This window comes from Lissotriton vulgaris, chromosome 7 (assembly GCF_964263255.1).
Source record: "Lissotriton vulgaris chromosome 7, aLisVul1.2, whole genome shotgun sequence".
Classification (NCBI taxonomy): Eukaryota; Metazoa; Chordata; class Amphibia; order Caudata; family Salamandridae; genus Lissotriton; species Lissotriton vulgaris.
In genome coordinates, this window is record NC_141695.1 from 155,015,613 (window position 1) to 155,040,937 (window position 25,325).

The following is a 25,325-nucleotide window of genomic DNA, read 5'->3' on the forward strand; positions in this document are numbered from 1 at the left end:
CGCAACTACATTTAAGTACATATAAGCAAGGTACAATGACCCAAAGTTCAAAGGAAACGCGGAAGCAGGTTCTTTGATGTTATTCTTCTTGTCTCTGCAAGATGTTTAATTTTCTCCAGACTTGAAACAATACAAACGCCGACACGTGTTTCGTCGTGTACGGTTGAGTCACACGACTCTTCAGGGCTGGTGATACAAAATAGTGTATACACTTAATTGACTAAACATGTTCAATTGTGTACTGCATATGGTGACATTTGTGCAGCCAACATGCAGTTTGTGACGTGCGTGGATGTCGCACACGGTTGGTGAGAAAAGTGGTAATGACACTTGCATGGTCGTGCAAGTCTTTGGACTATTGTGCTAGTGTGTACGTCGTGAGTGAAGGAATTTAAGAAGACCCATGTGTGGTCATGTGTCACTCGTACACAGTGGTCCTAAAATTTCTGAGGGCATCTATAGTGATGGTGAGTTTAAAAGTGAGATGTCAGAAAGATTCAGTTTTAAATAAACACAACGTGAAGAGGTATGTGTGTTGCCTCATAACATGCTTGTGATAAGTGTGCCTATATGCGATAAAGATCCAGAGAGCATACATCATGCAATAGCTTTTGTAAAATGGATAATAGCTATTACCTTCCACTTTAATTTCAAAAAATGGAGGGAGTAAGTCTGGACCTCTAAAAACTCAGTATCAAGCTAGAGTAAAGTAAGGATTAAAAGGGGAAAAACAAAAAGGGAATTTAAGGAAGGCTTCTAGAAGACGGAATTGTAGGTACAAAAGAAACTGACAAGTTCAGGGCAACGGAGACAGCACAGCAGACTATCTCTTACCAATGGGTTTTCTGTAAGTCTAAACAACAGCCGGTGCTGTGTGCTGTAATGTTCTGTTGAAGTTAAGGTTAGTAATTGTCTTTGTCCACTGGTAATTTCCAAAAAACGGAATAGCACTATGTATGCACAAAAAGGAGGAAATAAGGGACTCATGAGTCATCTTAACAAAGTGCTATTAGATTACAATAAGCAGGTTCCCTATTTTCAATAGGTTAAGGTTATACGTTAGCCCAAAACTATGCGAGAGTAAAAACTATTCACAGGAATGTGAGAGGTTACCTGTTAATCGCTATGGTTTGAACTTCAAAGCCGGGAGGGGATTTCTGTATGGCGCCAGGTGAAGAAACGGGTGCGTTTCTTTCGCGGTGGTATTCTAGCAAAAAACGGGAATTCCATAATGAGAGACGTTCTTTTAAATATGCGTGTAAAGCAACGCGCGCCCAATTCCAAAGTGTTTAGACGCGGGTGCGCGGTATGTTGAGAAGCGGTAAGGAAAGTCAAACCTACCCGCTCACGGCAATCCCTCCTCTGTCAGTTCCCGGCGGTCGTCTCTCGTGTACGGACACGTGACCCCGGGAGAGGAGGGATTATAAAAGAAAATAGAGAGTGGAAATAGAAGACGTACCTCTAAACCTAAGTAAATCTCCGCGCCATTTTAGAAAGGGGAAGGTTCTTTGCGAAGAAGGCGATTTTTGGAGTTTATTTGTTAGGAATAGACGTCATGGTGTATTTTTGATTGCTAAAATAGGAACCAGTTCGAAGGGGTATGGTATCCTACTGGAATGCAAGTACTAAAGATATCCAGTATAATCCTATTCGCTGCTTCTTTAAAAATGATTAGTTTTGGATTATACAAAAATATATTTTATTGTTTTAAGGCGATTAGAACACCCTAATCTAGTTAATGTTTCAAAGTAGAAATAATCCTAAAATATAGGGCTACGGGCAAAAGGTGACGTTAGGGCATGCGGGGCAAGGCCTAAGTGTGGCCAGATTAGTTAGGTGTATAGTGCATGTGAGTAAAAGGGTGCACAGACTAGTTGATTGTGCATAGAGGTGAACGTGAAGTTGAAATACATCCTATCCATGTATATTCAGACATAAATACACTCTTTCACTTAAAAATGATTTTTTAAAAAAAATACGTATCCTGGACTATGTACATGTATGCGAACAGTAGATTAATGGCATAGTAGACAATGTCTGAACTGACACTCTTGATGTTCAGTGAATACCTAGCATAATACATAGGAACATTTGCCATTATTGGGCGTTACATTTTCTAAAATTACTTAATAAGTACATACATTGAAGTAGAATACCTTTGGCCCTTAAGGAGAGGGAAATCTTTGATGTTGTCATTAGCCAACCTCACCTAAGGGCTCAAAGTGTTTGTACAGTATATCTTCTTGTGTACACCAAGGATCCCCCCGGTAACTATATTAATCTCCAAGAAAATATTGCAGCTCAGAATCATAGTTCAGCCCATGTTCTACGCTGCGTAAGCGCATGATCCAAGTGGCCTCCCTACGCCTGAGCATCAATTCGCGGTTGCCCCCCCTGATATTGAGGGGAATTAGGTCAATCCCAAAGACACGTATCTTGATGTCATCCTCATTGGGTTGGCATTCTGCCACGTGAAGGGCCACTGGGTATCTTTGGTCCCTCTTTTGTATAGCTCTCATGTGTTCAGCTATTCTCTCTTTGAGAGCTCTTATGGTGCTCCCCACATATTTCTTGCCGCATTGGCATTCGATGACATATACTACAAATTTGCTAAGGCAAGTAATATTGTATTTGATCTGATGGACCATACCATCATGCCCTGTAAAGTTTTTTGTACCGTGTTTACCCCACATGCACATAGAACAGAATCCACATCTGTAGAAACCAATGCCACGTGTAGAGAGCCAGTTCTGAGCTGAGGCATTGGAGGGAACAGTAGGACTGAGTTTATTCCTCAAGGTAAAACCTTTTTTGTAGGTGATAGACGGTCTTTCTGGGATAAAGTCTTTTAATGTGGGGTCATCTAGTAACAATTTCCAATGCTTGTTGAGACTCTTTCTCGTAAGTTGGTTTAGTGCGTTGTACTCGGTGATGAATCTGACATGTTTGTCAGTGGATTTCATCTCAGTACGTGTCTTCAGACAATCAGGTCTGGTAGTGACTCTTGTTTTCGACTCTGCTTTTTTAAGGCAAGTTTTGGTATAGCCTCTGGTCTGAAATCTTTTCTTCATATTTGTAATGCAGTTATCTAGTTCACAGGCTTCACTACAATTACGTTTGGCCCTGAGAAATTCTCCATAGGGAATTGATCGTATCTGGTGTACAGGATGAAAACTTGAAGCATGCAAAATAGCATTACATGCAGTGGGTTTTCTGTAAAGTCTCGAGTGTAGTTGCTCATTTTTAACATAAAATTCCAAGTCTAAAAATTCTATGTGAGTCAAACTGTGTTTCATGGTAAAGCTGATCTCCCAAGTGTTGGTGTTCAGATAATCAGAAAAGGATTTGAGGAGTTCCTCAGACCCAGACCACAGGAGAAAGCAGTCGTCTATGTATCGACCCCAATACACTATGGAGTCAGTGTATTGTGTTCCTTTGGTGCCCCATAAGAGATCAGCTTCCAATGCTCCCATAAAGAGATTTGCAAAGGAGGGTGAAAACTTAGAGCCCATCGCTACTCCTTTCTTCTGTCTGTACCATTTTCGATCAAACATGAAGAAGTTGTTCTCCAATATGATCTTCATCAATTGTATTAGCATGTTTGTGTGTGCCCATAGTGAAGCCGGTCGATTGGAGAGGACTTTAGTAATTGCTTCAATTCCTAGATCTAAGTTTATACTGGTGTAAAGAGACACCACGTCCATAGTGACCAGTATGGTGTCTTTCTGCCAGTCTACGTCAGCCATGATATTGAGTATATGTTTAGAATCCTGTATGTATGAAGGAAGGTTTTTCACTAAAGGTCCCAAGAAGAGATCTACGTATTCTGCGACCCTTTCAGTGGGACCACCAATCCCTGACACTATAGGTCTGCCAGGTGGGAACGGTTGGTCCTTATGAATCTTGGGTAGGGTATACAGCCAAGGATGTGTTGGTTTATGTACCTTAAGATATAGGTATTCATTTTCATCTAAAAGACCTGATTGTTTCCAAAGTAACAATTGATCATTAATTAGCTTGGTGAGTGGACCAGTAGGGTTGTAGTTGAGTGACTCATAGCAAGAAAGGTCACTCAGTTGGCCATGGATCTCGTTGTTGTAGTCAACTAAATCCATGACCACTACATTCCCCCCTTTATCAGCCTCCCTGATGACAATGTCGGTATTCTTACTGAGAGTAGAGAGGGCCGATCGTTCTCCTCGATTCAGATTGTCTTTATACTTGAATTTGTTGTCTAAGTTTTTGGTATTAGTTCTATCTAGATCTTCTAAAACACGTTTGTAAAAACTGTCTATAGAATTGCAACCTGATAGTGTTGGTATCCATTTAGATTTACATTTCAGACCACTGGTTATATTGTAATCTGTTTCTATGTCTAGTTCCTCTAATAACTGCTCCATTTCCAAAGGACTGTCTTCCCTGTCCGTCAAAGAAAGAAGCAGATGTGTTGCTTGTATATCTTTAATCGTTATAGGTACATCGTCAAATACAGTTGGAACAAGGTTAGGTTGTCTTTGTGAATGTTGTGATCCCGCAAAATGTTTTTTAAGTTTAAGGTTACGAGTGAACTTAAACAGATCAATTTTAGTCTGACACAAATCACCTGTGGCATAAGGGTTAAAGTTAAGGCCTTTGCTTAGTAGGGAAATCATGTCTGGTGTCAATGGTAATGAAGACAGATTGATAACTTGGACAGTATCAAGTGATGTTGTTAGTTCCTCTGTGTACCTGACCTCAGTTTTCTGCGATATTCCTCGCTTGTTCCCCCGTTTGCCCCTGTGGGGTTTTGGTCTGCTGCGGCCTGTTGAGGTTGAGTCCTGTTGCCCTTCCGTACCCGCTCCACTTCTAAAAAAAAGGTTGGAATTGGTGGATTGTGCGTTGGCAAGGATTTCGTTCTCAATATCACTGAGTCCAGTAGAACTCAGGGAAGTGGTGCTTGAGTGGGCGGAATTAGAAGTGGTGGGTCTCGCAAGTTGTGAGCTGTTCTTAGGTTTGGGGATCAGTGAGTCGTATTTCCGATCAAAGGTATAAACCCTCCCATTCTTGTAATCTGCCTCGTCCCTCTTTATTTGACGTGCCTTTCTATTTTTAATTTCAGTCTGGTGTTTAAGCAGAATTTCATCCAGTAGGGTGTAATTCTTTACAGTAGCCTCAGGTTTGTTGAGATCTTTGATCTCTTGTTCAATATTAGAGATTTCAGACTGTAGTTTCACGGTCTTTCGGTCCGCACTCTCAATAAGAATGTCCATAAGTGTGGTAGAATTAAGGTTGAGTGAATCCTCCCATTTGACCATGAGATCTCGGTCGAGGTCATCATAGGTGGGGAAGATGTGGGACCGTAAACCCCTAGGAACTATTTTGAGTCTTAAATAGTGTTTGAGGGTGGCCCCATCCCACCATCTGGAATTTTCTTGTTTCTTCAGCTTTTCAAGTTTCATGAATTTGTCTCTAAGACCCTCTATTCGAGCAGGACCAGCTGCGGCCGATGCCTGGTGTGTGGGCATGCCTTTGGCAAGGTTCTCAAAAAGGTCTGCTGCCGCTTTGTCTCTGTCCATTCTGTAGTGGACAATAGCTTGCTTGTTATTGGTTATCGTGGTAGATATAGTAACGTGGAGGCACCCAGTCCTAAACCAGATCAGAATTTTGTAAGATGTGGGGTTTTTTAGAAGATAGGACTAGAGGGGCGCACTGCCTGGGTTGAGACGTTACAAAGTGTTTGAGAGGCAAGATGGTATTTGTATGTAGTGCGTGAAGAGCAGACGGAAAAACACCCTTAACCGTCTAGGTAAGTCAACAAGACCAAACAGTGATACAAAGCCAAGCTCTCGCAACTACATTTAAGTACATATAAGCAAGGTACAATGACCCAAAGTTCAAAGGAAACGCGGAAGCAGGTTCTTTGATGTTATTCTTCTTGTCTCTGCAAGATGTTTAATTTTCTCCAGACTTGAAACAATACAAACGCCGACACGTGTTTCGTCGTGTACGGTTGAGTCACACGACTCTTCAGGGCTGGTGATACAAAATAGTGTATACACTTAATTGACTAAACATGTTCAACACATCTGCTTCTTTCTTTGACGGACAGGGAAGACAGTCCTTTGGAAATGGAGCAGTTATTAGAGGAACTAGACATAGAAACAGATTACAATATAACCAGTGGTCTGAAATGTAAATCTAAATGGATACCAACACTATCAGGTTGCAATTCTATAGACAGTTTTTACAAACGTGTTTTAGAAGATCTAGATAGAACTAATACCAAAAACTTAGACAACAAATTCAAGTATAAAGACAATCTGAATCGAGGAGAACGATCGGCCCTCTCTACTCTCAGTAAGAATACCGACATTGTCATCAGGGAGGCTGATAAAGGGGGGAATGTAGTGGTCATGGATTTAGTTGACTACAACAACGAGATCCATGGCCAACTGAGTGACCTTTCTTGCTATGAGTCACTCAACTACAACCCTACTGGTCCACTCACCAAGCTAATTAATGATCAATTGTTACTTTGGAAACAATCAGGTCTTTTAGATGAAAATGAATACCTATATCTTAAGGTACATAAACCAACACATCCTTGGCTGTATACCCTACCCAAGATTCATAAGGACCAACCGTTCCCACCTGGCAGACCTATAGTGTCAGGGATTGGTGGTCCCACTGAAAGGGTCGCAGAATACGTAGATCTCTTCTTGGGACCTTTAGTGAAAAACCTTCCTTCATACATACAGGATTCTAAACATATACTCAATATCATGGCTGACGTAGACTGGCAGAAAGACACCATACTGGTCACTATGGACGTGGTGTCTCTTTACACCAGTATAAACTTAGATCTAGGAATTGAAGCAATTACTAAAGTCCTCTCCAATCGACCGGCTTCACTATGGGCACACACAAACATGCTAATACAATTGATGAAGATCATATTGGAGAACAACTTCTTCATGTTTGATCGAAAATGGTACAGACAGAAGAAAGGAGTAGCGATGGGCTCTAAGTTTTCACCCTCCTTTGCAAATCTCTTTATGGGAGCATTGGAAGCTGATCTCTTATGGGGCACCAAAGGAACACAATACACTGACTCCATAGTGTATTGGGGTCGATACATAGACGACTGCTTTCTCCTGTGGTCTGGGTCTGAGGAACTCCTCAAATCCTTTTCTGATTATCTGAACACCAACACTTGGGAGATCAGCTTTACCATGAAACACAGTTTGACTCACATAGAATTTTTAGACTTGGAATTTTATGTTAAAAATGAGCAACTACACTCGAGACTTTACAGAAAACCCACTGCATGTAATGCTATTTTGCATGCTTCAAGTTTTCATCCTGTACACCAGATACGATCAATTCCCTATGGAGAATTTCTCAGGGCCAAACGTAATTGTAGTGAAGCCTGTGAACTAGATAACTGCATTACAAATATGAAGAAAAGATTTCAGACCAGAGGCTATACCAAAACTTGCCTTAAAAAAGCAGAGTCGAAAACAAGAGTCACTACCAGACCTGATTGTCTGAAGACACGTACTGAGATGAAATCCACTGACAAACATGTCAGATTCATCACCGAGTACAACGCACTAAACCAACTTACGAGAAAGAGTCTCAACAAGCATTGGAAATTGTTACTAGATGACCCCACATTAAAAGACTTTATCCCAGAAAGACCGTCTATCACCTACAAAAAAGGTTTTACCTTGAGGAATAAACTCAGTCCTACTGTTCCCTCCAATGCCTCAGCTCAGAACTGGCTCTCTACACGTGGCATTGGTTTCTACAGATGTGGATTCTGTTCTATGTGCATGTGGGGTAAACACGGTACAAAAAACTTTACAGGGCATGATGGTATGGTCCATCAGATCAAATACAATATTACTTGCCTTAGCAAATTTGTAGTATATGTCATCGAATGCCAATGCGGCAAGAAATATGTGGGGAGCACCATAAGAGCTCTCAAAGAGAGAATAGCTGAACACATGAGAGCTATACAAAAGAGGGACCAAAGATACCCAGTGGCCCTTCACGTGGCAGAATGCCAACCCAATGAGGATGACATCAAGATACGTGTCTTTGGGATTGACCTAATTCCCCTCAATATCAGGGGGGGCAACCGCGAATTGATGCTCAGGCGTAGGGAGGCCACTTGGATCATGCGCTTACGCAGCGTAGAACATGGGCTGAACTATGATTCTGAGCTGCAATATTTTCTTGGAGATTAATATAGTTACCGGGGGGATCCTTGGTGTACACAAGAAGATATACTGTACAAACACTTTGAGCCCTTAGGTGAGGTTGGCTAATGACAACATCAAAGATTTCCCTCTCCTTAAGGGCCAAAGGTATTCTACTTCAATGTATGTACTTATTAAGTAATTTTAGAAAATGTAACGCCCAATAATGGCAAATGTTCCTATGTATTATGCTAGGTATTCACTGAACATCAAGAGTGTCAGTTCAGACATTGTCTACTATGCCATTAATCTACTGTTCGCATACATGTACATAGTCCAGGATACGTATTTTTTTTAAAAAATCATTTTTAAGTGAAAGAGTGTATTTATGTCTGAATATACATGGATAGGATGTATTTCAACTTCACGTTCACCTCTATGCACAATCAACTAGTCTGTGCACCCTTTTACTCACATGCACTATACACCTAACTAATCTGGCCACACTTAGGCCTTGCCCCGCATGCCCTAACGTCACCTTTTGCCCGTAGCCCTATATTTTAGGATTATTTCTACTTTGAAACATTAACTAGATTAGGGTGTTCTAATCGCCTTAAAACAATAAAATATATTTTTGTATAATCCAAAACTAATCATTTTTAAAGAAGCAGCGAATAGGATTATACTGGATATCTTTAGTACTTGCATTCCAGTAGGATACCATACCCCTTCGAACTGGTTCCTATTTTAGCAATCAAAAATACACCATGACGTCTATTCCTAACAAATAAACTCCAAAAATCGCCTTCTTCGCAAAGAACCTTCCCCTTTCTAAAATGGCGCGGAGATTTACTTAGGTTTAGAGGTACGTCTTCTATTTCCACTCTCTATTTTCTTTTATAATCCCTCCTCTCCCGGGGTCACGTGTCCGTACACGAGAGACGACCGCCGGGAACTGACAGAGGAGGGATTGCCGTGAGCGGGTAGGTTTGACTTTCCTTACCGCTTCTCAACATACCGCGCACCCGCGTCTAAACACTTTGGAATTGGGCGCGCGTTGCTTTACACGCATATTTAAAAGAACGTCTCTCATTATGGAATTCCCGTTTTTTGCTAGAATACCACCGCGAAAGAAACGCACCCGTTTCTTCACCTGGCGCCATACAGAAATCCCCTCCCGGCTTTGAAGTTCAAACCATAGCGATTAACAGGTAACCTCTCACATTCCTGTGAATAGTTTTTACTCTCGCATAGTTTTGGGCTAACGTATAACCTTAACCTATTGAAAATAGGGAACCTGCTTATTGTAATCTAATAGCACTTTGTTAAGATGACTCATGAGTCCCTTATTTCCTCCTTTTTGTGCATACATAGTGCTATTCCGTTTTTTGGAAATTACCAGTGGACAAAGACAATTACTAACCTTAACTTCAACAGAACATTACAGCACACAGCACCGGCTGTTGTTTAGACTTACAGAAAACCCATTGGTAAGAGATAGTCTGCTGTGCTGTCTCCGTTGCCCTGAACTTGTCAGTTTCTTTTGTACCTACAATTCCGTCTTCTAGAAGCCTTCCTTAAATTCCCTTTTTGTTTTTCCCCTTTTAATCCTTACTTTACTCTAGCTTGATACTGAGTTTTTAGAGGTCCAGACTTACTCCCTCCATTTTTTGAAATTAAAGTGGAAGGTAATAGCTATTATCCATTTTACAAAAGCTATTGCATGATGTATGCTCTCTGGATCTTTATCGCATATAGGCACACTTATCACAAGCATGTTATGAGGCAACACACATACCTCTTCACGTTGTGTTTATTTAAAACTGAATCTTTCTGACATCTCACTTTTAAACTCACCATCACTATAGATGCCCTCAGAAATTTTAGGACCACTGTGTACGAGTGACACATGACCACACATGGGTCTTCTTAAATTCCTTCACTCACGACGTACACACTAGCACAATAGTCCAAAGACTTGCACGACCATGCAAGTGTCATTACCACTTTTCTCACCAACCGTGTGCGACATCCACGCACGTCACAAACTGCATGTTGGCTGCACAAATGTCACCATATGCAGTACACAATTGAACATGTTTAGTCAATTAAGTGTATACACTATTTTGTATCACCAGCCCTGAAGAGTCGTGTGACTCAACCGTACACGACGAAACACGTGTCGGCGTTTGTATTGTTTCAAGTCTGGAGAAAATTAAACATCTTGCAGAGACAAGAAGAATAACATCAAAGAACCTGCTTCCGCGTTTCCTTTGAACTTTGGGTCATTGTACCTTGCTTATATGTACTTAAATGTAGTTGCGAGAGCTTGGCTTTGTATCACTGTTTGGTCTTGTTGACTTACCTAGACGGTTAAGGGTGTTTTTCCGTCTGCTCTTCACGCACTACATACAAATACCATCTTGCCTCTCAAACACTTTGTAACGTCTCAACCCAGGCAGTGCGCCCCTCTAGTCCTATCTTCTAAAAAACCCCACATCTTACAAAATCCCGAGTAGGACGTAGTCTGTGGAGGCGAGTGTGTGTGTACTGATGAAGTCAGCGATGGAGTCGCTGAACTGTGGCCGGGGTCTGGGGGGTCTGTAGATGAGGGTTCCTCTGAGGGTGGTGTTGGGATAGGTGAGGATCTGGATTGGGAAGGTGTTTGGTGGTGCTGAGGGTGTTGTCGGTGTTGGTCGACACTCTGAGAGTGTTCTTGTGGACAATGGCGATTCCTCCTCCTGTTCCGTTGGTGCAGTCCCTGCGGGTGATCTTGTAGCCATCAGGGATTGCTATGGCAATGTCGGGTGCCGAGGAGGGGTTCATCCAGGTCTCTGTCAGGAAGACGACATCTGGGGAGGTGGCGTCGAGTAGGTCCCAGAGTTTGACAGCGTGTTTGCGGGTGGAGAAGGTGTTGAGTAGAATGCATCTGAGGTGGTTGCGTTCTTTCTTGGTGGGTGGATTGGCGGCACGTATGCTGGTGAAGTTGTAGTCCTGCCAGGAGAAGGGTCCTTGGGTGTGCTTCGGGGTGGCCAGGAAACAGGTGTGTGATCGTCCGGTGTTAAGTACGTGGAGGGTGCTGGCATCGTAGCAGTGATGGGTGTTGTGGCGTTCGTTGGCGCCAGGGTGTTTGGCGCTGGCCGCGGTCCAGGCGCAGACGGGCTTGCCTTAGGAGCGGCCATGCAGCGGCCGCCATATAAAGGGAGGTGGGAGGAGGAGCAGCTGAGAGGCGGGAGCGGGGCAGCAAATAGGCGAGCAGGGGGGGGTCAGGCCGCAGGGGACGCAGCGGCGGGAACGGGAGGAAGAGCAGGGTACATACGGCAAAAGGGGACACAATCAGCAAAAAACAGTTCAAAAAAGATACGGGCAACAGAACAAAGGCGAATACAATAATATACAATACCAAGCACAGATAGAGACAGGCAGAACGAGCGCAAAAAGCAGTAAGCCTCGAACTACCAGCAGCCCCAGCAGTGGGGCTTGGGGGCACGACACACAGGTGGTGCTGTGCGGCATGGGGAGAGGCCAAACCTGAAAACAGGGTTCTGCCTTACTTTCAAAGCCCTGCACGATGAAGGCCCTTGCTATATAAAAATAATTATTTCCTGGTATGTTCATAATAGAGAACTTTGCTCTAAAAATGCCATGACGATGCCCTGCTCCAGGTACGAGAGACAAAAATGGGGAGGCAGTTGTTTTACCACCGAAACCCCTGCCCTGTCGAACAGTTTACCTATAAACATCAAGGCAGCTCCAACTCTATTGGGTTTCAGGAAGCTAATAAAAACCTGGCTTTTCAATTCTTAGGTGCATATTTACTCTCAGCACCAATTACCCTCACCTGACTGCCACTCAAACAGTGCCAAGACACCTATGGGTATTCAAGCGCTTTAGAAACATTTTAACATAACATAACATATACTAATGGACTGTAAAGCTAATCTCTGGGGCTCGGTAAGGATTCGGAGTACGAGCGAAGGAATTTACCTAGAATTATGGTGCCATTCCCTTCAAAGCAGCTTGGAGATTCATCTAGGCATCTCACAACAGCAGCGTTCTGTGGGGAGCACTGGTCCTTCGAGGTACTGAGGCAGGAATAACATTCAAGATTACTGAGGACTTGAGTTCTGTTTTCTGAAAGGAAAGAAATAGAAACATGTTGCTTATCATCCCAAGACAACATAGCATGTTTATATCAGCACTGTCCGAACACACAAGGCACTAGTAAGGACAACGCTGGGCAAACCAGTAGCTCCAGTGTTAGGAATTCATATAGCAATATATTACATCGGAGCAATGAGACTTATGCTCTCTTTGCTATAGGGTTTTACACCCCAATTAACCTTTGGAAAGACCTGAGCCACAAAACATTCTTTCACGATAGAGGTGACTTACCAAAGCTTTGTGAATCAGGTCCCAGGCAGGAAAATCTGGGTCACATTTAAGAAACATCAATTTATACTGCGGACCAATTTGATGCTTTTACATACATCTCGAGTAATTATGTCATTGCACCCCAATCATTATGCATTCTACCCTATTCAATCCCAATGCAACAGGTAGACATACTATCCTAGAATATGTGGTCCATATAGACAACTAGGCTAAAATATCTTGGTTCAAAGTTCTGATTGACTACCCTTTCTCATTAAGGCCTGATTACATGTTTGAGGGATCGGATACTCCGTTACAATCTGAATTTAAAAATATTTATATAGCGCGCTTTTACCACACGGTTTCATGGCGCTTTTCAGATTGCGAGGAGGCAGCAGGAGCAAGGGAAAATTAGACTGCGAAAGCTCGAGAGAAGAGTAGGGTTTTGAGGTTCTTTCGAAACACTGTGTACGAAGGTGTCATGCGGACAAACGTGACAGATATCCTGTCTGCCATATTTCGAGTTCCATAGGATATAATGGAATTGTAATACAGCTGACGGGATATCTATCATGTTTATGGAGTATCCCATCCATCAAACTCGTAATCAGGCCCAAAGTATTTTATCATAGGTTTTCTATCATCTTATTCTTTATCAACAAGAGCTCAAGATGTCTGAAGGACATGTTTCACCGCAGGGATTTGTTTGAAATACTTAGAATGTCAGGTCCATCTAAACATGTACAAAATGTTTCTCTGCGCTCCAAACAGTATCTGCTGATGATTCAAACTTTAAACATGAAGTGCTAACAAACTTTTGCATTGAGACACATCCGCTAGCAAGAAGTTGAATAGGTAGTCATCAATCAATCAGAGGAATTGTAAGCGCGCTACTCACCTGTGAGGGTCTCAAAGTGCTGAAAAAGGAGGGGGGGGGGGAATACAAATCCATCTAGAAGAAGAGCCAGGTCTTAAGGGTCTTCCTGGAGGTGTTCAGGGAGGGAGCGCGTCTGATGTCTGCCGGTAGCTCGTTCCAGGTTTTGGCTGCAATGTGAGAGAAGAGAAGGATCTTCTGCCTGCTCTGGCTCTGTGGATGCACGGGGCTTTGGCCAGTGTGGGTTTGGCAGATCAGAGGTTTCTTTTGGGTACGTGGAAGCTGATTCGGACGTAGAGATATTTGGTTCCGTTGTTGTGTAGGCATTTGTAGGCGTGAATGAGGATTTCAAAGGTGACTCTTTTCTCCACGTAGAGTCAGTGGCATACGGTGTGTTTCTGTAGTCCAGTCTTCTGGTGATGAGTGCGTGGGTGAATGTCTAGGTTGACTCAGGTGGGATCCATTTGAAGGTCTTTCGAAGTATGTGGAGGGTGTTGAAGCAGCTGGAAATAACAGTGTTGATCTGTCGGTTCATGGTGAGTGATGAGTCGAGTACTATGCAGAGGTTGTTGGCGTGATCTACGGGGGTAGGTGGGCTTCCGAGGGCGGTCGGTGACCAGGTGTTGTCCCAAGCTGAAGGGGTGGTTCCAAGGAGAAGGACTTCTGTCTGCTCAGTTTTGAGCTTCAGGCAGCTGTTGGTCATCCAGACTGCGATGTCTTGCATTCCTTTCTGAAAGTTGAGTTTGGCGGTGGTGGGGTCTCTAGTGAGGGAGAGGATGAGTTGGGTGTCGTCGGCGTAGGATACGATGTTGAGACCATGTTGTCGGACGATGGCTACGAGGGGGGCCATGTAGATGTTGAAGAGGGTCGGGCTCAGTTCGGGCTGGACTGTTCTCATGAGGCACAGGATCAGACTGATTTCCATATGGCCATGTCTGAACTGGGGTGGCAGAGTGGGCTAAACAACGGTGATGGATCAAACCCAGATCTGTTGACTGGGTGTGAGTGTTTCATTGGTTCAGATGCTCCGTCCATCACCACCCCCTTTTGTACCGCTTTGTTCGCCATAAGTTTACAGGGTATGCTCAGACGTGAGTCCCTTGCTCACTTTGCCACTGGATTCAAGCAAGCCTGGCTGAAGACTGCTGAAATGCCAGAAACCGGTCCTAGGAAGCTTGTTTCTGGTCCAGGGAAGGCATGGCTTGGCAGTTTGGGCTGGACTGGTCCCATGAGACTCAGGGTCAGACTGATTTGCATATGGCCATGTCTGAACTGGGGTGGCAGAGTGGGATAAACAACGGTGATGGATTAAACCCAGATCTGTTGACTGGGTGTGAGTGTTTGATTGGCTCAGATGCTGCGTCCATCACCACCCCCTTTTGTACCGCTTTGTTCGCCATAAGTTGGCAGGGTATGCTCAGACGTGAGCCCCTTGCTCACTTTGCCACTGGATTCAAGCAAGCCTGGCTGAAGACGGCTGTAATGCCAGAAACCGGTCCTAGGAAGCTTGTTTCCGGTCCAGGGAAGGCATGGCTTGGCAGTTTGGGCTGGACTGTTCCCATGAGGCACAGGGTCAGACTGATTTGCATTGGCCATGTCCGAACTCGGGTGGCAGAGTGGGCTAAACAACGGTGATGGATTAGACCCAGATCCGTTGACTGGGTGTGAGTGTTTGATTGGTTCAGATGCTCCGTCCAACACCACCCCCTTTTGTGCCAGTCTGGAGGAAAGACCTTTTCAGTGGCAGCAGCCAAATTCTTGAACTCACTCCCTCTCAGTCTACCAGTGGGTGCTGAAAGTAGGGATGATGGTGGTGCTTCAGTTGCGCCAAAATTACCATCATCATCATAATCTTTATTTTGGTTGTAAAACCATCAAAAACACACACATATTCTTCCTTAGCAGTGTAGCCCATGAAACCGCAAACACACGTAAAGTAGATATTTAATACACCAGGTTCAAATGGTCAAGTATCACGTAATGAGAATTGTAAACACCAAGGAAATCGCTAAGATGCAACATTTCTATGTGTGTACTCAATTAAAAATCAAGTAAAAAGGATATAACAGGAATAAAACAATAATGAATAACAATATCCACAATTTAAAAAGATTTTGATCAAAACTTTGATAAGGAAGTTGAAAACAGGATCCTGGGGATTAAAGCACCCTCGAGTCGGAAGATTTTTACTACAGCTGGTCCCTGCACAAGGAAAAGTGGAAAGGAGCCTTCGCCTAATAGCCCGGAACCGGAGAAGAAATGTTGCGATGGCACATACAAAGGATGGTCTTGTATCCGATCTTAAGATCCGTACTGCATCAAGATGGCTATGGGGCCCCAACTGTCTGCATAGTGGGACCAACCAATTCCTTCTTGGACTGTCATAGGCTGGACATGCAAAGAAAACATGGCCCACTGTTTAATTTATGTTCGGACAGGATTGGCATCCCTTGGGCTGGCTGGTGTTGTTTAGCCAAAGGTTGGTAAAGGCATTGATAGGTAAGCAGCCAAACCTAAACTGGGTATTCAATTTCCTGGTCCCAGGCACTTTGATGATATCAAGATATTTCTCAAGGTATTTTGAGGACTTTATGTCTAAAAAAATATCGGGTAAACAACTATGTTGTATCCCCAAATAGGTGGTCTGTTCTACCCATAGCCCATATTGACCCTTTAGCTGGTTCTTTGAGTACCGCGGTGGAGAGCTAGCAGGCTCATTAGGGAGGCCAATTTCTGCCCGAACGCTGTTAACATATTTTATCCACCCAATTTTTTTGTTCTTGTCTAGGGCGGACACTTCGTTAAAAGCAGCAACATAAGGGGACAGGTCAGGGGTAGTGACCAACCTATACCAAAAAAGCAAGGGGGCAGACTTACTTGATCATGTATAGAAAGTGTCGGCTGGTGACATTTAAGTAGATACAATAATAGAATTGGATAAATGCACAGCAACTTGTTAAATCTCAAAGTTCAACAATTAGTCGTTTTTATGGTGCACCGTAAGGTGGCGTCGAGGGTCCTGCGACGTCAAGATACATAACACAGACGTGGCACTAGAGGATCTCTAGTGTCATCCTTTCACGGGCACACAGGTGTTTATCTTCCCACACAAAGAAGACTTTCAATCCAATGTTTCAAATGTTCATAAAGTTTATTTTATATTTGTAGGAGAATTTATCATCATTATTTCATGTTGTTCATTCGATATCATTCATGTGTTTGTAGATCAGACATTGTCATAATAGGGCATCCAATGCATTTCGGGCATTATATAGCATGCCCTTCATCAGGGAAATAGACACTGTAAAGCAAGGGATAATAAAATCATATCATCAAAAATTGTATGAGTCTTATTAACATCAATCATAACATTAACTGTACAGGATCTGCATGATATGTACATGTAACTATATGTGAACTCCAGGGGTTCAGTGATTCACATGCTGTGGTTAGTAATAGTGAAAAAACAGAAAGAATTTCGCAAAGAAAAAGCTATCACTCATCATGTACTATCATGTACATATCATGCAGATCCTGTACAGTTAATGTTATGATTGATGTTAATAAGACTCATACAATTTTTGATGATATGATTTTATTATCCCTTGCTTTACAGTGTCTATTTCCCTGATGAAGGGCATGCTATATAATGCCCGAAATGCATTGGATGCCCTATTATGACAATGTCTGATCTACAAACACATGAATGATATCGAATGAACAACATGAAATAATGATGATAAATTCTCCTACAAATATAAAATAAACTTTATGAACATTTGAAACATTGGATTGAAAGTCTTCTTTGTGTGGGAAGATAAACACCTGTGTGCCCGTGAAGGGATGACACTAGAGATCCTCTAGTGCCACGTCTGTGGCTGGTGACATTTGACAGCAGTGGCTGCCTGAGGCTGCCCAAACAGACAGTATTAACAACAGTGGGCAGGCCACTCCCCCCTGCCTTCGAGTAACACCGCCCACTCTCAACCAGGAACTTCTGCTTTCTCGCTGTGCGAGAAGGCAGAAACAAATAGTTATTACGGTAATAACTACCATTTGTTTCTGCCTTCTCGCACGGTGAGAAAACATTGGGCCGGCGCCCAAACGCCCCCATAGAGGAGCCGCCACCATATATAGACCTAACTTCCAGGTCCAGTTTCAAAGGAAAGAGCGGGGGTGCTGTGGGGCAGGGCTACAAGACTCATAAGAAACTTGTTTTCAAATGTTGTTAATTTCCTTGCGTCCACCAGACCCCACAGTTCTGCTCTATAGAGTACACTACTCACAACCTTTGAGCTATAGAGTTTAAGAGCTGGGGCTACGGGCATCGTATATGATAAGCAAATCTCGCGCTGCAATGCCCCTGCTAGCTGAGAGAATCTTAGGGATGCCTTGTTCAACTGATTATTCCAGGTCATGCTATCAGAGACCACTATGCCCAAATATTCAATGGAGCTAACCCTTTCCAAATGAAACATTATCTAGGACCATGTTCCAATTAAAGGATTTACTGGGGTTCATTATCATCAACTTGGTTTTGAGGGTATTAATAACCAAGCCCCTCGCATCACAGAAAGCCTTAAATTTATCCAGGAGCTTCTGGAGACGCATAGGAGTTTTAGATACCAAAAGGGTATCATCAGCGAACAGCAAATTAGCTATCATCTGGTTCGCCAATGAAGGGGCATCAGCTGGAGATGATCCTAAAAAGTCGACAATCTGGTTAACGAAAAGGGAAAAAAGGGTAGGGGCAAAAACCCACCCTTGGCGTACCCCTCGCCGGATCTTAATTCGGTAGGTAAGTTGCCCCTGGTTGCCCCACCTCACACGTGCAAAGTTATCATCATGCAACCTGACCAAAGGTTCTAAAATTTCGAGGGGAATTTCCATATTCATGAGGGTTTGCCAGAGTTGGTCTCTGGGGACAAGGTCAAAGGCGGCTTTGAGGTCTATAAAGGCAAGATATATATAAGCTATCTTTGCCCAACACAACCACCTTCCAATATAGCAATAGAAGGCAAACAGACTTAAAATAACCATGATGGATTTCGTAAAGTGAATGAGCAATAAAATTGCCTTTAAATTTTGTTTTGATCTTGTCACATTTGCTGTCACCAAAATCAAGGGGAAAAGGTAGATCTCCGCCCCCCTGGTTTTTAGTCTGTAAGGGTTCCAGAGGCAATGCTGTAAGCAACAACACAAGTGGAGATTGTCCAGAAGAAAAGGACAAACACAAAAGGCAATTCTAAAATATAAGTATGACATTACAGAGGCAAAATCTGCATATTTCTCTCTCAAAATTAGATCTTCAATTAATGTACAGAAGGTATTGTTTAAGGAGGTTCGAGATCTTACAACACTGCTAGCTCAACAAGAGCTAGAAAATTCTTTAGATTTTACCACTATAATGGCCTTATTTTAAGGACATGATTTTGAACATTCTGTCTGAATAATCAGGTTGGTGAGGTTGGTCTGGTGCCCACATCTTCGGAAGTTGGCATCTCAGGATGGTCCTCTACTGCAGATGATTGACCACCTTCTCTAGTCTGCCTCCAGCAAAAATCTAAACTATTTTAGGACAAATTACTTCAGGTTCCCCTGATGATCCCTGTCCAACCATGGTGATGCAACCAGATCCAATTGCCACTTTTTTGGAGCAGGTTTTGTAATCTGGAGTGTATCCCCAGTTCTGGAAAGAAGCAATTGTTATACCTCTAAGAAAAGAAACCAAACACGGGCACAGGAGATTCGTAAAATCTTTGTCCTATCTCCCTGTTACCCATGCCTAAAATCCTCGAGAGGCATATAAATCAGGGACCAGCGCAGTTTTTTAAAGACGCAGAGCTCTTAGATTCCTCACAGAATGGTTTTAGTAGGAACCATAGCACAGAATCTTCAATGATTTCAGCAGTGGACTCTACACGCTGCCAAGTAGATCAGGGAGGTAAGGTTATTCTAGTCTTGTCGGATTTATCCTCAGCCTATGACTCAATCTCTCTCAGTGGATTGGTGCAAAGACTGTGCCAGGGAGGATTGAGGGGTTCTGTCCTCCATCTTCTTGAATCCTTCCTGACAAATAAGACACAAAAAGTGAGCTGTGGTGACTTCAGAGCGAAGGCTTTACAGCTCCCTTCTGGGATCCCGGAAGGGTGCTCCCTTAACCCCCATTGTTTAACCTCTTTATGGCCACTTTGGCTAAACTTGTCCATTCTTTCAGATTTCAGGTACTGTCCTACGCAGATGATACGCAGATCATTGCCGCCTTATCAGGTGAATAGGAAGGCATATCGGATTCATTCAGGTTGTGCATGGGGCAAGTCAGCACCTGGATGCCAGATAATTGGCTCAAGTTGAATGCCGATGAGAACTCGGTCTGGTCCAATCGCTGGTTGCCAGAGGCCTGTGGCTCTCTACCAATTCCTAGAATCTCTGCTAAAAACCTGGGTGTGCTTTTTGATAACACGGACATGCGAACCCCAGCTCAATATGATGGTGAGCTCTACAAGCCCCATGCCCCATGTGGGGCATGGGGCTTGTAAATCTGCCCCTATGTTTTTATCAGGCTCAGTTGCACGATCACAGATTTTACAATTGTGGAAATCGACAAAGTGCTCCTTGATTCTTCAATAGCAAACTAAGATGTGTAGAGTAAGACAACTTGAATATTCATGTGCTAAAAGGAATAATCACTCAGGAGATTCCAACACCCGTGGTGCCTTTTTACCATTGAACGAGGTTATGGGAGGTTGTCGTCTAAAGGGGATTGGTACACGCAGTGGCACTTTAGGATGTTTGTTTGCACAAGTCGATCATTATTACGCTTTATTTGCATGCTTGGCTGCACATGGCCAGAGTGTTTTGCTGCCCATCATTGGTTGGGGAGACAATAGGCATGATAAACTGTGGACGAATAGGTATAAATACGACTTTATTTGTTTGTGTTTCTCCACTAAGTATGTTTGCCTTCTTTTTTGAGTGTAAGTACTTTCTCTACTTGTATGGTGGTATTTGAAATGTTTTTTTTTCTCTTTTCAACATTATTGGAGTGAAGAACCGATTTGCCTGAGAGGAGCATCTGTATGCTGGTGACTATAGGGCCTCATTTATGAGGCCTTGGGTCAGTTTTGCGCTTCCGATGCGTCACTTTTTGTGATGCATCAGCGGTGTAAAACATGCCTCCTGTTACGCTCTATTTACAAAGTGACGCATTTAAGCAGATGCGTCACTTTGTAAACCCCTTCGCTACATTATAACTGCGTCCGGTATAATGTATGCAGAGGGGGGCGTTCCTCCGCATAAAGCCTCATAGAAGTGACGCTGTGATTTCACTGCGTCACTTCTAGGATGCCGTTGCGTCAAAATCTTGTGCCTGCCTCACAGCAGGAGTAAGACTGACGCAGGCCCTTTCACATGAGGCTTGCCCCATGTGAATGGACGCATTGCTGGAGTTGCGTCACTTTTGTGACACACTCCAGCAATGCATCACTTTTACGCTTAAAGATACGCCAGAAATACTGACGTATCTTTAACTCCTTGTGACATGATGTGTCATACATTAAATATGACGCATCAGGTATGTCGCAAGGGGTGTGCACTGAGAAGTGACGCATCGCTGCTTTCACGCAGCGATGTGTAATTTCTCCTAAATCAGGCCCTATAGTATTTTAATGTTTTGTGGTTCTTGTTTGTACTGTCTAGAAATGCTTTGTCCCCCATGCTTTACTTATGATCATATTTGTAACATCTATATCTCTGGCATGGGATTAGAGAGACCTGAGGTAGATTCAGGACAAGGGTGAATGTGCCTTAAATCTAGCCTTGATCTATTTTTCAAATATGCAAAATGTAAAGAACCTTGGGGCATATTAGCAAGAACCTTGTTAAAATTATCGCCGTTTTAGCAGAAGGAAACTGACACTAAAACAGCGATAATGGTCTTGCTGATATGAGTTATAGAATTCCAATAGAAGCATAGGTTAGATGTGCAGGACATCATTTCCTGCCGCTAAAACAGCGTTAATTTTAACGAGGTTCATGCTTATATGCCCCATCAAAAGATACTTGGTGTAGGCTACCAACGCCATGTTTTACAGTGACATTTTAGTTATTGTAATAATTTTTTTTTATTTTTATTGAGAATGTGTGGGGATTCTTCTAACAAACTAGAAGCAGTGGCTAGTTCTGTCGGACCTTTGAGTTGGAGTGAAATTCTCTCTGAGCTAGATCTCCGTGTGGATGAGAAACCAGGATGTGGTTCCTTAACTCAATTTTCTTCACCAACATAATTCCTATTAAGAGCCACGGTTAATGACCTTGTCACAAATGTTACCTTGTATTACAAACTTATTGGGATTGGGGGAGGTATGGTGCAGCGGCCAGAAAGGCTCCCTCCAGATCGCGTGCTCGCCGTTTGATTCCCGGCGCCGACAGCACAGCTCTACGTCATGTGACTCTGGGCAATAGCTCACGTAATCTCCCCGACAGCCCCCAGCTCCATGAAACCCCTTAATGGGTGAGACGTTCGCGCTTTACAACTGGGAAACTTTATATTATTATTGTATTTGTTTTTCAACCTACAGGGACACTGTTGTGAAATGTACCTTATATTTATCTTCTCAAAGAGAATATGTAGGAATTTAAACAGAATTACCATGTTGGACGGACGGAGTCTTGTTCACGAAGGCTTCAGTCACCAACGTGTTACAGAGGTCTTCAGAGCAGGCGTGAACTTTCTGTTTATTGTACGAGTACTCGGAGCTGAAGGCTGCGTTGTTCTGATTCTGGTGGACGCCAATGTCACACCCCTTTATTCCTGCTGACACTTTTTGTTTATCTGATAGAGAGAGATGGGGAGAAAAAACAAACCTAAAGGGAGTGGACAACAAAAACAGAGGCTGACATATTTATTAGCGAATAAGAAGATCAGATAGACATTTTTTTAAATGCAAAAACCAATGAGTAGGTGGTGCGATACGCTTTTACATACTGACAATAACACAGAAAGTAACATTACATAAGGGTTAAGGGTAAAAGACCCATAAAACTGATTTTTGCACACACACGCATGTGCGAGCACACACGCACACATGCACGCACCCACATACACACGCATGCATGTGCGCACGTGCACACATACACACACACGCATGCATGTGCGGTCACACACAGACACGCACCCACATACACATACATGCATGCGCGCATGTACGCGCACACAAATAAACACAAAGACACACGCGTGCACACACCCACACCCCAATGAAAGACCTCACAGTGAAACTAGGAACTCGTTCTTTTTTGAAAGGTATGTAAATTAGTATATCTAATATGCCAGCTACTCTAGAGGCAAGAGCACAAATTAAGAGAGGTCTGTTAGACGGAACCCTTGAGAGGACACACCGCCTTGACTAGCAGAACCTTCGCATGATTGAATCGCAGGGCGGTGTTTTGAGTTTCTCCCCTCTTCCTTGTCTCTCATTCCGTTCCATCAAGCGGAGTTATATCGGAAATTATTTTCCCTTGTGAGACTTCTTACTTAAGTCCATATATGAACCTTGAGACATAAATTTGGAATACTGTGGCACACCATTGAGGGATTGCCCAATTCATTGCTGGGGGCGTGTTTCTTTTCCCTGCAACCTAGGTCCCCGTCCTTCCTACCCCGTCCTGAAGAAGACCCATAGCTGAGGTGTTAATCCTCCCTTAACTGCGCCAGGGTTGAAACGTCGACGATCTCCCCCCATTCTGCGGCCTGCACTCTCGCTTCCCCCTCTTTGATCGTCTGCGCAGATGCAGTGACACTGTGACAGACAGCTGCAACACTTGATGATAAAAACTGTTTGGGGCAGGCCTCTTATTTTATTCCGCTAAGAGAATTGGACCTTAGCTGAATTTACGTAATTGGATTTTCTTTCTTGAATCTTTTCTGAATTCCGTTCCCTCTTCATGTGAGCACTTACCTTTGCACTTTCTTCCTACTGCATCTAGCAGTATCCCCCAGCTCTCATTGTTTCTATTTTTATATAATGTAAATAAATTGCTAATTGATTTGCCTAAGACTAGTTTGTGTCTTTAAAATCATTTGAGGTGCTGTGAGAAATGTACATGCACCTGGCTGTTGTTTTTTGTCTCCTCTTTCTTTGCAGGATTGAATCCTAAAAAAAAAATATTGACTCATGTATTGTTTTTGATCAAGTTATGTCTAGGACTACTCTGTTTTTCTATACCAGATACTTGAGAGGCAGCAAACCTAACAAGCATTGGCATAGCCAATAGGTCTCGCCTTTGGGACCTTATACGTGTTTAGCCATGCAACAGTTGATGTTGTTGCACCAAGGATATTGTACTGCATAGATAAATACGTATAAGGTTCAAAAGGCAAGACCTATTGGCTATGGCAATGCTTGTTTTTTAAGTGCCTATATTACATGCCATTAGTTAACACACTTATTAACCTTTTAACGGCCTCGCGCAAGAGAGTGCACGGTCCTTTAAACAAAAGGGCATCCATTTTCACTAATTACCAAACTTGCTGGGCTGTTCCTTAAGCTAGAGGAATGTACGTGTCCCTGTGGCGTGAAGGATGTTGTAGGGTCCCAAGGGATCCTACAGTTGGGCATCCATTATGTTGGATGTAATGCCCTCACACACCCTTTCAGGTGTCATGCTTCATCATCTGAGCTTGCTCCTCGTTGGGTCGGCGGTGAAATACCCAACGGGCGACACCTCAAAGAGGGGCTCTTTGGCGGATATCTTTTATCCAACTGCCGTTTAGATGAAGTGCGGGTGTGGGGTCAGATGTGCGTAGACGTGTGAGTTAAAATAAAGCTCGGGGTACCAAGAATGACCTTATTCTGGGGGACCCCTGCTCTAATTAAAATGAAAACTGTCCGGTACTTGCTGGAATATTATGCTTCCTGTTTACGAGTCACGGTTTAGTATGTGCTGTGGTCGGTCGACATGTTTCATCGCTCTAAAGCAAATGACTAGTGATTCTTCAGGACCTATCAGTAGAAAGTATATCTATGGTGTTAACTGTCTACGTCAGTGTGGTTAATGTCTAATATTCAGACAAACATTCAAGTGTGTGTAGCTCACAGAAAAATAGGTGTTTTCTGCGTGTTATCTCTGTCGGACTGCATGGTGTCGATTTGCTTAACTTGCCCCGAAGGTTTGGAACACTCTTCCTTTGACAATCAGGAGTTGTACAAACCTTATGGAGTTTCGGAGAGCCTTGAAGACCTGGCTATTTAAGCAAGCATCCGGATAGGTTATCTGTCATCAATTTTCCTCACTATCAGCGCCATGAAACCCTTGGGTGCCCGTGCGCTTAAAAATGTTTGATTAACATAACATAACATAACATAACTACATCTACCTGGATTGGGAGAAAAGGAGCAAATCACAACAGGTACAGATATAAACCAGAGGATGAAAAATGTACATTCCTGGTGCCATGCTAGATCAAGTGCTGCTAGCATGTGAGTTCAACTGAGATGAACTTGTGTTCGTGCAACTCCTTAGTGAGCACTGTGGTGGGCATGCTCATGTGGACAATTGTAAACAAACTGTAAAAACGTATTGGTTAAAATTAATACCAGTTACAGGCCTTAAATTATGGTTTCCTCCTATGACCCGCCAGATACTTGAAGGTACAACACGCTATATAACCCGCCGGATACTGTTGGGGTCTGTACACTTAACCAATTAGGTGAGTTAGAAGCCATACCACCCCAAATTGTTGGCGCTACACATGTGTGTCTTGTATTGTATTATTAATTTTAACCAATACGTTTTTCCAGTTTGTTTACAATTGTCCACATGAGCATACCTACCACAGTTGCACAAACACAAGTTCTTCTCAGTTGAACTCACATGCTAGCAGCACTTGATCT

At 43.1% G+C, this 25,325-nt stretch overlaps 1 protein-coding gene across 1 annotated transcript in view; it reads right to left on the reverse strand.

Annotated features, from left to right (window-relative positions):
* LOC147701040 (ly6/PLAUR domain-containing protein 5-like) overlaps positions 1-25,325 on the reverse strand; it is a 275,228-nt gene that overhangs the window by 60,148 nt on the left and 189,755 nt on the right. The window contains exons 3-4 of the mRNA XM_086929842.1: positions 22,082-22,264; positions 12,171-12,317 (exon numbers count right to left, since the gene is read on the reverse strand). Of these exons, the coding sequence (XP_086785968.1) occupies positions 12,171-12,317; positions 22,082-22,264 (330 nt within the window). The remainder of the gene's footprint in view (positions 1-12,170; positions 12,318-22,081; positions 22,265-25,325) is intronic.